Consider the following 16,648-nt stretch of genomic DNA (forward strand, 5'->3'; position numbering starts at 1 on the left):
ATATGGTGATCAGTAAAACCAATCATCTAAATTAATCGAAAAAGTGTAGATCTCAATTAGTCTTTGTGGCGCCGTACTACAAAAGGACTCGAAACAATATGGACTTTGGGAATTTCAATTTTTATTATTTGTAATAAAATGTTAAAACTTAAAAATCTATTTTAAGCATAATTTTTAGGGGTACATAGATTTTTTTTTTTAGTCAAAATAGTTAATGAAATGAAAATGAACACAACATAATTCACATAATTTGAAAGTAAGTGGAGAATTGATTTTTTGAATGATTAAATATTGTTCTAATAAAATGTCTATATGATGTAAGTGGTGTAAGTGTGTAAGTGTAATACACAAACATCAATAATAAATAATAATTATTATTATTAAATTTACTTAATTGTGATTATAAAAGATTCTATAAAATTCTATAAACTGATAGTACTTAAAAAACTGGGTTCATTTTAATAGGCATATTAAAATTAAATGTAACATAAGGCTCCATAATGGGTAACGTTGAAAGATATTGTTGATTGTTTATTGTATCATTCAATTGAGGTTTATAATGTAATGGTAAATTTGGACGAACACTTTCTTCAATTAGATTATGAGGGCGAGAATTTCTTTCCTGTCTTTTAGCCTTCCTTAAATCACTTTTTTGTTTTGAATTCCAAAAATTTCTAACTCTATTTTCAGAACGGAGCTTACCAAATTTATTTTTTAAACCATTGACGACGAGTTTCCAATTAATAAGTCCATTTATTCTTCGATTGCTTTGAACATGTTCAATAATATATTTTTTTTCATCATCACTTAAAGGCTCGAGACATACTATATAATAATAAATATTTATTTCATTTGTTAAATACTTTTTTAAAGAAAAATATGAATAATATGAGATTACATACGGCGTGGATCGAGATAATTATTCCAACTAAATAAATTTTTTTTAAAGTTACTTTACCATTTTTTTTTATTTTTTTATTAAATAAGAAGAAAAAAATTGTTCAATTAAAACTTACTAATTTGAAAGTTGATTCGGTTTGTATTTCGGGACTAACTTACTAATTAAAACGAAACGATTATGAATATGTTCATATTCTTTCATATATTTTCTGATAAGTTTATTACTCTACAAGAAATATAAATAAATTAGTATAAGTAAGAATATAAATATATAAAGTTCGTTATGATAATAATATGATAAATACTTCTTCGTCGAATAATAAAGACATGTTTTTTTTTTATTTATATATTTTAAATCGATACTGTTATTCTTTTTCGAAAGGTGGAAAATTTTTAAGAAGTTTGTCCAAAAAGGATGGCGTATTTATCTCGCGACCGTTTTTTTTTTGTGTCGCATGCACGTTGATCAATTTCATAGGTAGAGTCATTTATCGGAGTTTATGTGATAAAAAAGAGAAACAAAGGACTTTATAGTTAATTACTTGCTTTGTTGTTAAATTTCAATAATAACAATGACATTAAAGTTAATTTATTGAATGCCTTTTAATAAATAGATGTAATAGATAATTCTTTTTTCTAATTTAACAAAAGAAAATAAATTTTACTTATATGTCTATATAAACAAAGTATTCTGTCTGTCTATCAATGCTCGAATTATGTTTCGGATTAAATAAAAATTTACCGAAATTGGTTAAATTGAAACAATAATACTGCGGTTGAAGTCACATAATACGTGTTTCATTTACGAAATGATTTCACATACGCATAATAAAATTTAGTTACTGTGCGTCAACTGCAAATGACATCATGTCACAGCGTTGTGATAATAATGCAATCAAATTTTTATTATGATTTTAATACGAATTCGTAATTTATAAATTTTGTAACTTATAAAGCCATTATAAAGAATAATAATGGATAAATAATGAGAATGTGAGACATCATTGTTTGTCACAAAAAATCATTGTAAAATCGGAGTAAAATGCTCAAAATTTTGGCGAAATGACTAATAAATCCTTTGAAATAAAGATGCCTAAATTTTTTTTAGAAATTAATGAATGAAGAGATAATAATATATAACGAGATATGACGTTTAAAAAAATATTTTTAATAATCTAAAGTGCAAATGGAAATCATAATGTGATCTTAATTGTCATAAAAATATATAATAGTCTTTCGCGTAAAAACACATAGTCCCTCGCTCCGCTACGGATACATTCATCTGCATGATTTATTATGACTTTAATCATATAAGTCAACCATACAAAAGGGAAAAGAAATTTTTAAAAATTTTATAAAAGTTATAATTTCTTTTTTTTTATTGAAAAAGTTAGTCAGTTTCAATATACAATAGTGGTTCTAGTTCTAATTAATATTAAACGCCTTGCCATTCTAACAGTTGCAAAGAAATGTTGCAATTAAATTATATACAGTGCCCGAAATAAATTGAGCCACTTCAAATAGGAAACATTATACTATGAATCCGTTTGTTTTCTATTTTATTTTATTTGTTTTCGAAACGGAGAAACCGGAGTTTTAAACAAAGATCCGTCGTTGTGGCGTATTTGGACATCGATCGACATTATACCATATCAAGAAAGGAAAGATCTGGATGGGCCTATAAGGGGTGCGATGATCGTCCTACTTTGCGTATCAACACTACGATTTCTATTTGAATTATATCTTGAATAAATACTTGGGCATCAATGAATAACTGAAATATTCAGGGGCCCTGTATATGGAGTATTTATTAGATACTCATGGAATACTAACAGGCTTATCTCATTGTGTATGACGTATACACCGATGGATTTTATACTTTTTTATACTTTTTTTATACCGGTGGAATAATTTACAAAAAAAATCCATCGGTGTATACATAATACTGATAGAATAATGGGAATTAATTTATCCCATATTTCTGATATCGGTTTATACACAATCATAGTACAACATCTAAATGTATTGGGTACGGCTTCAATTGGGGACTATTTCTGATAATATGGAAGATACGAAATATGATAACCTTTTTATTGGCCTCTTTTCAACCCCTTATAAAGTGAGAAACTATTACTGAAAATATATCATTTATTGCCGTAATAGTAAATCTAGCTATATTTACTTTGGAGGAACTATGGGATCGGGATATACTGATTTTACGAAGGCCCCTAATCCAAGTGATTCACTTAGTTTGCAATTTAAATGGTTAGTGAGGGGTTATAAGAAGTCGACCAATCTAAAAGTATCATATTTCTTAACTGTTTGTTTTATGAACTTCTAATTATGTGATCATCAAAGAAAATTTCGGGTTCTAGTAATTCCATAGGGAGCGCTTTTAATAATAAATATTGAATAATAGAGTTATTATTAATCAGAATAATTCTTCTATTGTTATTAGGGATTTATTATGACGAAATGATGATCATATCCTAAAATGCATTAAATTTTTGACAATCATATGAAATGAAAAATTGGGCGTATTATATTAATATAATTCCCTTTATACAGTATATACTGTTAGCATTATTTGTTAGAAAAGGAAATCACTTACCACTTTTAATTTATTCTTTTCTCATAATGAAAAAAAAATTGACAAAAAATTTAAAATAAAAATGGAAATCGTTTGTTTTATCATTTCCTTTTTTTGTTAAGAAAAATCCATTTTTGATAAAATGTTTATCTTTGAATCAAATTTATAGTTACGATGACTAATGACTAATTTTAATTTTGAAAAAAGATACGATCATCAAAAATTTTAAGTTATAGAACTTCAGTTAGTGAAAAGTAAGCGAGGCGAGTAATAAAAACTATTATTATTTTTTTTTAGGATCCAAACAATATTAATAATACTTGGATAAAGAAATTGTTTTTTGAGTATGGTGATTTATTCATATAGAAGACCTTCAGTTATCAAAAAAAAGTACTATCAAATAGATCCTATTAACAAAAATACACTATCAAAAATATTAAACAGGTTCTATTAAAAAAAAGAAAAGAATATCAAATGGATCTTACCAAAAAAAAAATTATAGTAGGAAAAAGCAAGGAAAGATACTGTACATACATACAATGCATAATACAAGATTTTGAAAAAGAAACAATTTTTATAGATAATTGTATGTTATTGTACGGGCATGCTTAATAATGGTATGATGATGGCGCGAAAATAATAATAATTAAAGTATTCCAAGCCCTATAAAAAAATTGGATACGTTTTTTATAAAGTTTTTATACGATTTTTTTCCTTAGAAATAACATATCATAATAGGATACGGGAAAATGCACAATTCCTATCACTAAAAATATGGTTTTGATACGGGATTCATATGGAATTTACATGATTTGATCACTGATTTTATCATGAAATTTATACGATTTGGTCACTGAATTTACTATTTGTATTACAGTTTACTATAAATCTAATTTTACTTTATTAAATTAAATAAAAAATAAACAAAATACAAATACATTATGAAAATTCCCTCCTTATTAAAACCACCTATTGCAACCAAAATTATCTATAAGTTCAGGTTCATTTGGAGTCAAACAACCTAAAAAAACAAAGAAAAAGAAACATAAGAATGTCTAACTTAATTGGAAACAAAACCCCCCCTCATATAGTATCTGCAATCGTCGTCACCAAAGGTCAGCATTCCTACAAAAAAAGAAAGAGAACTCCAGAATGTCTGACCTACATAAATGAAAAGAATTATGAAGCGTCTGATGAAAAAGAAACCAAAACAACAAAATAAATCCAAAACTGACCTACAAAAAAAGAAGGCTTTGAAGCAACAAAACTGAAACAACCTACAAAAGAAAAGAATCTGAACCCAACTTTCGAAAAAAAAAGAAAATTTGAACTGACCTAAAAAAAGAAAAAAATCCTGAACCATCCTACAAAAAAGAAAGGACTCCCAAACTGATCTACAAAAGAAAAAAGAAACTGAATCTTCTCACAAAAAAAAATCTGCTGGCCTATGAAATAAAAAAAGGGACAAATATAAATAAAAAAGAAAGAGAATAAAGAATAAATTAAAAAAAAATATTTTTTTAAAAAGAGGGGTAACAAAGTTAGGAAAGTTAAAAAAAAAAGATGAGTGAGAATAAAAGAATAAAATCAAAAAAAAATTTTTTTTTAAAGGAGTGACGAAAAAAATTTTTTTAAAGTGAGGTACGAAAAAAAAATATTGTTTTTTAAAAGGGGGTGACGAAGAAAGAAGAAAAATTTAGAAAAAATAACAAAAATAAGACAAGAGAAAAGTGAAAGGAAAGGAAAGACAGAAAGGAAGATCGGAAGATCAAACTCATCAAAGTAAGGGTTTATAAAAAACAAAAAACGTATCATAACAAAACAATAAACAATCACGTGATCTCATGTTATGATACGGGATTTTTGTAATAAAAATATTGTTTAAAAATTCCGTATACATTCCGCAGGATTAATTTTTTCCGTATACATTTCATATATATTAGTTTTTTAAAAAAATGTTCAAAATGAATTGCTTATTAAATAAATATACGGAATTTGTGGTTATGATGGCCACTACCGCGATGAATGGTGGCACTACAAGATGCTTCAATTTTAGAAATTAGTTAATGCAAAAAATGTATGTAATTAACATAAGGTACAATTAATTTAGTTTAAAAGTTCATGTATGTTTTTTTTAGAATAGGGATTGTTTTATATATATTTGTATATTAACATGTGTATACCAAGCGAACAAGTTTTCACAATGAATTTTTAGATAAAATAGGATATCAAGAATCATATAATAGATTTCCTATGGAATACTGTAAAAAAAGAGGATACGATAAAATTATTGAAAGAGACTACGATCTTATAGAAGTAGGGTGTTTAATACTTAAAAAAAAGAAAAAATTTCAAACATGGCAGCAAAGTTTCAATAATTTTTATATAATTATATTTTATTTTACTTTATTTTTTGTCACTGTGATTGTTCGAAATTTCATCACGTTAATAACTAAAAAAATTGAAATTTTTTACTATAAATATAATAATCATTTTGAGAAAATAACTATTTATCATTCATTCTTTTTGTTTCTTTTCTATTCTTTCTATTTAAAAATGAAATTTCATAGAAAAAGAGATCTATCCGTTTTTTCTATAAAAAAAAAATCATTATTTTTTTTCTATATTAAGAATTATTTATTGTTTTGTTTTTTTAAAAAATAGTATCATTCGTAAATATATATATATATATTAATTATATACAGTACGTGCGCATTACGGGAAAAAATATAAGATTCAAATTTTTACATTATTTTCAAATAGTATTATAATATTTACTTTTTTTTGAAAAATTTATACAATAAAACCAGACATTAAAGTCAAAAATTTAATGTTGGTATTTGTGGAATAGATCAGGCACAGACACATCACATGTTTCATGTTACACAATTCAATTTATTTTTATTTAATCGTACAAATTAATAAAATTATTATTATTATATAAACAAGCATTTTTTTTATTTATCAATTAATCATAGTCAATGAACTTGTATCATATTAAATCAACTGAACTAATATGGTTGTCTATAAACAGGACATGAAAAATCCAGATGTGCCTATTTGTATGAATATGTTTAAAAAAACAAAAAATTTTTGTAGACCGTGATAATTAGTGTATGCAATTATTATTATTCTTATATTTTTATTAACAAAATTTCATAACTTTATAATTTATAAAATATGTAACATAATATATTTCAAGATAAGAGAAAAACCATATACTGTACATCACCTCTATCAAAGCTCTTCGTGGTATTACTCTCTGTTGAAGAAATACGTTGACATTCTATCGATCACTTCTTGTTTGTGGCGCAGTTCATTTCAAAGACCCTATGAAGATATAGACTGGATGCTAATCGAAAGGTGGCAGGTATTTGTAAAAAATCGGACAGCTACACGTTTTATGCCCTGATTTGCAACTGAAATAGATCTACAAAATCGAGGTGATTGCGATTTCACGAAAACTGATAGTAGTTATCCCCTATTTCATTATAAATATATCACAAAACTTCCATTTTCGATTACTGCACAAAGGTCATAATCCGCAAAATGCAAATCAGGGAGAGATTTCATATGCTTAATGGAAAGATATACCAGAACTTTCAGAAAAACATGATGAATTACGCACGCAACTTCTTCAATTTCATAATCTAATGACAATCCTGACTTAATGACCGAAAAATTCAAACTGAAAAAAAAGAAGATAAACTAATTAGTAAGAAAATCACCTCCAAGAATTGAACTTGGACACAGAAATTGTGGAACCAACGGTGATGGATTATTGTTGAGTTGATAAGTTATTAAGGAAAGAACTCAACAAAGGAACAAAATAAAGGGTATCACATGTGAAAAATGAAATCACATGAGATAGATCAAAATGATCAAGAAAGATAAATTTTTACAAGACAAAGGATCTCTCTGACACCAATTAGCACTGTGCAATGCTTCATGGGCGATGCAAACGATCCCCTTGTAAATTTGATCTATCTAAGAATGGTCAAATGATCAAAGAAGGGTAAATTTTTACAAGACAAAGGATCTCTCTGACACCAATCAGCGCAGTGCAATGCTTCATGGGCGATGCAAACGATCCCCTTATAAAAATTATCTATCTAAGAATGGCCAAGTATTCCCGAGTTGACCAAAGGGTAAAGATTACGTCTCCATGCTATATTTGGTAAGCAATGGACCTAGCTACGTAATATAAAATTATTTAATTAAATAATAATGTCTAAACTATTGGGAATTAAGGGTATTTTTTAAATTAACTATTAATTCAATGTTGTGTTTGTAAAAAGAAAGTAAAGATAGAAGAAATAATATTGTAGAATGAGTAAACTCATAAAGAAAATCAAGAAAATAAAGAATAAAATCAAGAAATGAAAGAAAAATTGATAAAGTATAATATGAAAAATTTGAAATAAGGAAGGATTTAAAAAGAGAGAGATTTGATAGGAGGAGAAGAGAAAGATTTGAGAAAGAGAAATTTAGGGAAAGGTAAAAGAATATTTGAATTATATATTTTGTCAAAGTAAAGATTAAAACAAGTATATGAGTGAGAAGGTTTGTATATATAATTAAAAAAACAAAAAGAATGTATAAGTAAGTAATGAAAAATGGCAAGTATTGAAATGTAAATGGTCCAGTTTGGAGATGAGAAGGAAAGCATTTGTCAATAGGAATATTATTAAAAGGAGTATTAATGAAATTTGGACACATTTGGAAAGACATTTTGTATTATTAGATTTTAGAAGAAATTTAAAAATTTAAAGAAAATTTGTTGCTTGACTTGAAAGTAAATTTGAAAAATTTGATTTGAAAATTTGTTACTTGAAAAAAGTTGAAAAAGTAAATTTGATTTGAAGTTTGAATTTTAATTTTTCTTTGAAAAAGTTTAAGGGTATATATATATTTTTAAAACCTTTTGAATACATAGTGACTAATAATAAAATAGAGTAACTTATTATGATTCATAAAAAAAAAATCTAGATTATGTATGAGTCACATCTATTACATCAATTAATTTATAGTTATTTATCCTAAACTAGTAATATGAGATATAATTGTGGATTATTTATTGGAATTTACTGTAAATATTACTATCAAACCAGTAGTGATTAAAGTATTTTACCACCAGTTTTGTATCAATTGGTGATAGGGTAAATTTTTCTGGAATTGTCTTTTATCTGTAGCAACCAATTCACAATAAAATCAATTGGTAAAATATCTGTTTTTATTAATGAGTCATATGTCATTATCTATCTATAATAATGATTATAAATAATTTTCATCTATAGATCGGTAGAAATCTAGATCTCTAATTATGACTCATTAACATTTATTAACAAAATTTGGTATATATTAGGGATTTGAATATTGTGGGGCTTATACTCTCAATAATATTCAATACATACCATGATAAACATAATATAAAAATAAATTATTGGTCAGTATATTAGGATTATGCTGATTTTGACAGACTGATATTTTTGTTAATGGCTAAATAATTGATGTTTTTTTTCCATCAGTTAAATATGACTACAATTTTACAGTTTAGTATATTTCGATTTTTATAAAAATATTTCTAGTCTATAGTTTCTTCCCGCTCTCAGCTGATAATAAATTTTCTGGGTGATAAAAAATTTGACTAAATCGGTAGATTGGTAGGTTGTGTATTATATATATTTTTAACGTGTTTCAATTTTTTTCGCGATCACATCACATAATCGCACACGTCTTAACGTTAAGGTTAAATGACTCAAATAAGTCAAAACGAAAACCCTTACATTGTTATTTATTTATGGAAATGGTTTTATTTTATTGAATATTTGCTGCAGATTTTTATGAAATCATAATCTTTATAGAATCAAGTAAAACTATTCTATTTTTTATACACTACACTGCAATATAAAGACCAAACTTTTTTTTTACAGATCTTAGTGATATACAGCATGGTACAAACTCGTGATGAAACTGAGATTTAAAAACAATTACAATACGATTGGATTGAATAATATGCCAAGAAATCTATTTTTTTAATATTACAAAATCTTTTTTTTTTTTGCAACAGAAAGAAGATGAAGCAAAAAAAATGGATTGACTTTTTTTACAGGGACAGTCTTTATTTTTTTGGTATGTTAATTTCGGAAATCCAATGCATATTAGTGTTTTTGAATCGACTTTTGTGCAAAAAGCCAAATGAAGTATGGGCTTTTAGTATCAATCTTATCAAAGTAAAATCTAGACATCATTAAGAAATTTTTGAAACTATGACTCATGAGTCATGATTACAGATTAATGAACAATATTGTTAATTGGATAAATATTTTTCAGAGATGTTTAGTGATTTTAATAGGTATGCATAAATTAAATAAATATAGACGAAGTTTATAATAAAGTATGTAAAATTGTTATACAATAATTGTTCATATCATAATCATGAGCCATCTTTTATGTATATTTAGCCAAACAAAAAACAAAATTGTATTTCGTAAGAAATATCCATTCATTTATTAGATAAGAAATTAATGTACGTCTCAGAAAAAATTCATTTTTTGTGTGTGTCTTCTCTTTTCTTTAGGTTTCTCTTTCTGCATCTTCTCTTTCGTGTCTTCTCTTTTCTCTCTTTTCTTTAAGTATTCTCTTTTTGGTCGTGTCTTCTCTTTTATTTAGGTCTTCTCTTTTCTTAAATTTTAAGAAAAAATACAAATTTAGTTATACCATCACCGTCAAACGTTACAAAACCAAACAAATTCAATAGAACATTTTCTAACTACATTACGTCAACTTCGTATTTATCCCAATAAAGAATATTTGAATCTGAGATTTGACGTCGTGAAATCTCCTCAACAAGATCAACAAGACAAGGTGGAATCGCATAACGGCTATAACTCTGATAATTCGAAGATTGTACCCTTTTGTCAAACATTCTACCCAAGATCCCTTTTATCGTTATTGTATTGACGAGTTACCTAAAGGTGCAGCAACATACATTCTTCTACTAGTACAGTTAGTTATAACTTTTATACTCATTTTATACTCATGTTTCAATTTATCATTGTTACTAACATCTATTCTTTATTTGTTAGTCCAAAAGCTGTAATACGGTCAAAACCGCAAGATTGCTGCAAAATTCAGTGGTTTCACTTTGAAAATGAACAAATTCTTGAGTTTAAATTATTAATTATATCAGATACGTTATAAAAGGACTCTCGAACTCGCGTGATATATAATTATTAATTAAATATCTTAATGAGAACTATAATATCTGTTTGTATAAACTTATGCACAAACCAAGTTTGGGTCGAAAGTCATACACCTGAATATATAAAGAGTAGAGCAAAGAGATTTTGGTCATCAAAACGATGATTCCAGACAAAATATATCGATTTTTTTTTATGAATCTGGATGTTTCAAGAGGTATTTACGATATTTTACTTGATAATTTTTTTAAATTTTATTAATAATAAAGAGTTTGTATACGGAATCTATAGAAACGTACATAAATGTATACAAAACGTATCCTTTCCGTATACATATTTCTTATAGGGAAGTATTATATAAATCGAAAAATTGAGTAATTAACAAAACACGTGTACTTTGCTGTGGAAGGTCCTCAATGTGTTTCCATTATTAATGAGTATGTTAGGTCGAAAATGTCTTCTTATAATTCTTTGTCTTAGCTGTTTCTATCTTTATTGAGAAGGCATTTTCGTTTATACGACGTATATTAAGCCCCTACTGTATAAAAATTTATTCCGTGTTTTTTTTTTATTCCATATTTACGGAGTTTTGTTATAGAAATTATGGATAAAATTTTTTACAGGGAAGAGGAGATAAAAAAAGAAAATAAGAGGGAAGGGGAAAGCAAAAGAGAAAAAAAAGTAAAAAACGCTTATTTAAAGGAAAAACTAGAACGATAAAAATGAAAAAAGAATAAGCTACCATAGGGGGTGCGCGTGTACAGGTATGCACGATATGAAATTTAGCTTGGTTACAGTACAGCCATTTCACAGACATGAAATTAACTGACGCAATTTTGCTGACTTCCATTTTATTAACATTAAAATTTACTATTCCATTTCACCGAAATGCCATTTTACCAACATATAAAATTACCCGACTTGTTTTCACCGAAAATTTATGATCCCATCGTCCCATCGTACCTAACGAAAATCTCGTGACCGTTTTTTGTTACATGCGTTACACCCTTCCTTGTTTCTATTTTTCAACTTATTTTTCATAAGTATCTGAATTTTTCGAGGTGTGAAATCCTATTTGTCAATTTAATTTCTTAATGTCCGGCCGTCTCGTGACATTTTTGTAGTCAAAATTTATTGGCTGCGACACATTCCTTACTGGCTCATTTCAAATTATTTCAAGTGCTTAATAATGAAAGATTACTAATTATTTCTTCTCGAATTTTTTTTTTTTTTAAGTAGAACGGCTAGAATTTAGAAACAAAAAATTTTTGTATCATTAAAATTTTCTTTTATGATCATCAAATACCACATTATTTGTGTCGCCATTCATATGGATATTTTCAGGTTATGATTATTGATAAATAATTTAAACAAAAATGGTAACAAAATAATTCAATTTCTAGTTTCATGTCATATGTAATCATATTATAACTATTTATTACAATCTATCAAACCGAAAAAGACATAAAACCTGTTATGTTTAAATTATTATTTATAAAACAATAATAATTAAAGGAATTTGTCTAATTGAGTTGGGATGGCGATCGCTAGGTGTCGGGTAATGAATTGGCGGGAATTTGATAATGAACTTTCGGGGTTTATGTTTGGGATTTTGGCCAGAGCAGGATATTAGCGGCCAGCTGACACATTAATAATATTAAAAATTATCCATAATGATTGATTATTAAGAAAATTTAACCCTGATAAATGGATCCGATATGATACATTATTGTGTCACGAGGTTATGATTATACTATTTTCTGACGATCCTAATAAGCCATCACGTGTTGATACTTCCAAAATTTTCAGCTTCCTGTTTATTATATTGAAAAAAGCATGAACATCAATCTCCACTTTTAAATGATTTACTTTACCAATAAAGTAATTACTTCGATTGTATTAATTTATGTGGAAATTTATACATTTCTATGTAAAAAAAATTGCATACCAAAGACATATATATCATACAGCTTCATAATTTTTTATTACTCAGATATACCACGAAATTTAATGTAACTTATTATTGTTAAATCTTTTAATCTTTCTTTTTTATTAAAAAAAAAAAAGATCTGCAAATTGAAAATTACCACATGTACTGTAATTGACGATCATTCATCTTGAATCAGATTAGTTCATGAAGATAATGTGATGGTTATTTTTTAAATGTCAAAAATTTCACCATCCTCAGACCTCGTCGGTTCTCCAATAATTATAGATTACTATACCTGAAAAAAAGAAACTGAACAAGTAAACAAAAAAGTATATCATACCTTGGTGCAACAGCGCCTACAAAAAATCAATTAGAACATTAAGCTAAACCTAAATTAAATTTTATAATTGGATGTAATGATTTATATGTCATCTTAAAAGTTTTTGATTTAAATATTTAGAAAAAAAATTATGCAAAATAAAAGAATTTATATTAACTTTTTAAATAAAATATATGACAAACAATAAAATGATATTTGGACTATTTAAGAATATTGGAATTTATAATTGTGTTTTATTCTTAACTGCAATGTTAATGATGTATGTGACATATTTCTATTACAAATATTTTACTCGTGTCAATTCTTTACCTGGTCCACTCCCATTCCCATTCCTTGGTAATTTTCCTCAAATTTTGTGGTTTGGTGGAAATATCCATATGTTTTATATTTATTGTTGCGAGAAATATGGTGACATATATGAGACTTATAGTGTAAATATACGAACTGTAGTTTTATGTCGAAGAAAATACCTTGAGAACATTTTATCAAAAAATACACATGGAATGAAATTTCCCAAATGCGAAGGAACAGAAAAATTGGGAGTTTACGGAAAGGATTAGCGTTCAATAATGATTATAAATCGTGGATGTTTAATAATCATTTTTTTAATCAAGCTATTTTGTCACCAAAATTTACTAATGAAGCTATTGATCAGACAAACAAACTTTTCAATGAATTAGAAAGTTATTGGAGTAAATTATTTCTTAAGAAAGAAATTATTCAAGAACATAAAAATAAATTAAATTATTCTGAATGGTCTTATCATTACACAAATGATATTATTATTAAATTGTTAACTGGTAAAAGATCTTATTCAATGGCAGCTTATTTTGATGCTCTTAGTGATGAAAAAACTGATTATCCTAAAGATTCTGTGAAATTATTTCTAGCATTTCGTAAATTAGTTACTGTGGGATATGCATTATTTGCTGTAGTTCCTTCTTTCATACGATATAATTTTCCATTTGTTAGAAAGATAACAGATGAAGTATTACAAGACTTGGATTATATTAATCAAACATTGGATGCAATGATTAAGAGTCGAAGACAAGAAATTGAACATACACCATTGAATGAACCTTTGAACCTTTATCGCATGATATGTTGACATCGATGATTATCAAAAATACAATTCGTGAGATCTTTGACTGATGCCAAAATTCGCGCTAATATGCAAGAAGCAATTTGTACTGGAACTTATAAAGTAAGTAAATTTTTTTAGGAAAATTTTATGTTTAATATTATATATTATTTAGTCATTGAAATTTTAACATGAATGCAATGTGCTTTAACTTGAAATTAATTTAAACAATCCTTATTATTTATTTCAAATATAGACTGGGAATTTACTTTCATTCATTGTCTATTATATTGAACATAATCCAGATGTGAAAAATAAGTTGCTAAAAGAAATTGATAGTATATTCCAAGGTGATAAAATATGACCAATAACTAAAGATGATTTTTATAGCTTAAGCTATCTATTGTGAAGCGATTGTAAAGGAAGCAGCTCGCATGTTCCCAGTAATACACTCGTTTACAAGATATATTGATAAACCCACGAAACAGCGGAATATCATTGACCAGCTGACACATTGTTTGCAATTAACGTTAAAGCTATTCATACAGATAATGATGATTGGGAAGAACCTAATAAATTTAATCCTTAATTGAAAATTTTGAGCCAAATAAGAATTCCTTTCTTATGTTTGGTGGAGGATTAAGATTATGTCCAGTAAGAAAATTATCAATGATTGTATTAGTTTGTCTTACGGCTTTAATGTTTAGAAAATATGAAATTAATTTAGTAGATAAGAATTCTCCTATTAAAATTACCAGTGACGGCTGTATAATCAAATGTCTCAATTTATTAGTTGAAATTAGACCAAGAAATTGATTTTCTTTTATTATAGCTGCTGGTGACGAATTATTGTTTGAAATTAAACTAAGAAATTGACTCTCTTACTATATTTAAGAAAGTACTATATGTATTATATACAACACTTATCCTTCATATATATTATTATGCAGAAAATCAAATTTAAGCGATTTAAGCGTAAACTATAGTGATAGACTCTACATTTATATTATTTGTTATTAAGTTTATATATATTCATTTCCAGAAATTAAGCACTATTAATAAGTTTATCAAGATATGTCTGTTTTACAGAAATAAAATGTTATTTTAATATTTTTAAGTTTATATTAAATGAATTTTTTTTTTTTAACAAGATGGTAAAATTGAGAGTAAAATGATGAACGGGATAGATTCTTCTTGGTGCAAATTGAATACCGGATGATTTTTTGTAAAAGAAAACTTTTAATGATTAATAAAATGATCAACGATCATGAAGAGAATTTATATTTTCTAAAGTTTTACTCTTTATGAGACAGAACACTCCACTGCTATTTAAAAATGCCACTACATATTAGATTTAGTCAGCTTAATCATTGGAGTCAGATGATGTAAAATGAATACAAAATCAGGGGATTTCTAATAAATATTAATCAAGCACAAAAGGGATTTACCAAATACCAGTTTACTACTGCTGTAGATGAAATTTATACTTTCAATTTGACTTGGTCAAAAAATTATATAATTATAATAAATAAGGATATAAAAATAATATTAATAAAAATAGCATACAGTGTAGATGGTCACCATACCACAATTAAAATCCAATAAAATCATATGGGCTCCCTTGATGGTGATCAGGATTGCAGATATTTCTTAGGATAGTTAGCAAAAATTATCTTTTTGACCCTGTACGACATCCTTTTTTGACCCTCCTATATGAAAACACGAGGAGGGTCAAAAAGGTAATTTTTGCGGGTAGAATACAAAAAGGAAAGGACCGAAAGGTTACTACGTCATTACGTCAAGGTATACTAACTTTAAGGTATTTTTAACCGTGATGTTTGATGTACTATATGTCATATGTCATATTATGCGTCATATGTCGTAATACATGTATTATTTTCACTATTTCCGGTTTTCTCTTTAACCTAGATTTCCGTTTCAAATTATTTTATTGTTTAATATTTATGTAATGATATGAAAATTATGAATTTATATATATTAAATAAAATAAATGACCGATTCTAAACATATTTTAATATTTTATTATCTTCTGAACTGCTTTATCCATCATTCATAGTGAAAAATAAAGAAAAAGTCGCATATTGCATATTAATTTATTTTATCAATTTTTTTTTTTTTGAAGAATGATTTTTGATCGGTTTTCATCATACAACGTGACGGGGATACGTCATGTGCAAGAGATACAGTACATCATATGGCAAGATTTACATCATGCGTCAAGGGTACGACATATGACGTATTGCTGTGACGTTTGCCGTAAGGTAGTTACCCCTAGCATGAGAAATGTCTGCAACCCTAATATGAAAACTTTGCGACGCCCTAGTAATACCCTTTTTTAAAAAATGGAAATCGTTAAAACTTGTTATTGAACAATACTTCATAATTTTCTATTGTAAATTTTGACGGAATACATTATTATGGTAACGTGTATTGGAAATAGGACAGAGCGACAGGCATCCCATACTGGGCCCTTGATAATCATAGCAATAAATATCACGATAACCGAAATTATTTGTAGTGCTTTTACTATCCCTTCCAGTTCCTCCAATTAATTGTGTTGAACCTTGAATTTTTACCATCCCCT

At 26.8% G+C, this 16,648-nt stretch overlaps 2 protein-coding genes across 2 annotated transcripts; both read right to left on the reverse strand.

The window, feature by feature from the left end:
• Positions 1 to 439: 439 nt before the first annotated feature.
• OCT59_003447 (uncharacterized protein) lies at positions 440 to 1,229 on the reverse strand (the record flags this gene model as incomplete). Its single annotated transcript, XM_025308492.2, has 4 exons — positions 440 to 825; positions 903 to 928; positions 1,017 to 1,126; positions 1,206 to 1,229. The coding sequence occupies 4 exons, from the start codon at positions 1,227 to 1,229 to the stop codon at positions 440 to 442; spliced, it is 546 nt and encodes a 181-aa protein (XP_025179574.1).
• An 8,837-nt stretch (positions 1,230 to 10,066) lies between these two features.
• On the reverse strand, positions 10,067 to 10,418 carry OCT59_003448 (uncharacterized protein; the record flags this gene model as incomplete). Its single annotated transcript, XM_066145620.1, has 2 exons — positions 10,067 to 10,174; positions 10,272 to 10,418. The coding sequence occupies 2 exons, from the start codon at positions 10,416 to 10,418 to the stop codon at positions 10,067 to 10,069; spliced, it is 255 nt and encodes an 84-aa protein (XP_065996324.1).
• Between the last annotated feature and the right edge of the window lie 6,230 nt (positions 10,419 to 16,648).

Source organism: Rhizophagus irregularis, chromosome 11, assembly GCF_026210795.1.
Source record: "Rhizophagus irregularis chromosome 11, complete sequence".
In the NCBI taxonomy this organism is placed as follows: domain Eukaryota; kingdom Fungi; phylum Glomeromycota; class Glomeromycetes; order Glomerales; family Glomeraceae; genus Rhizophagus; species Rhizophagus irregularis.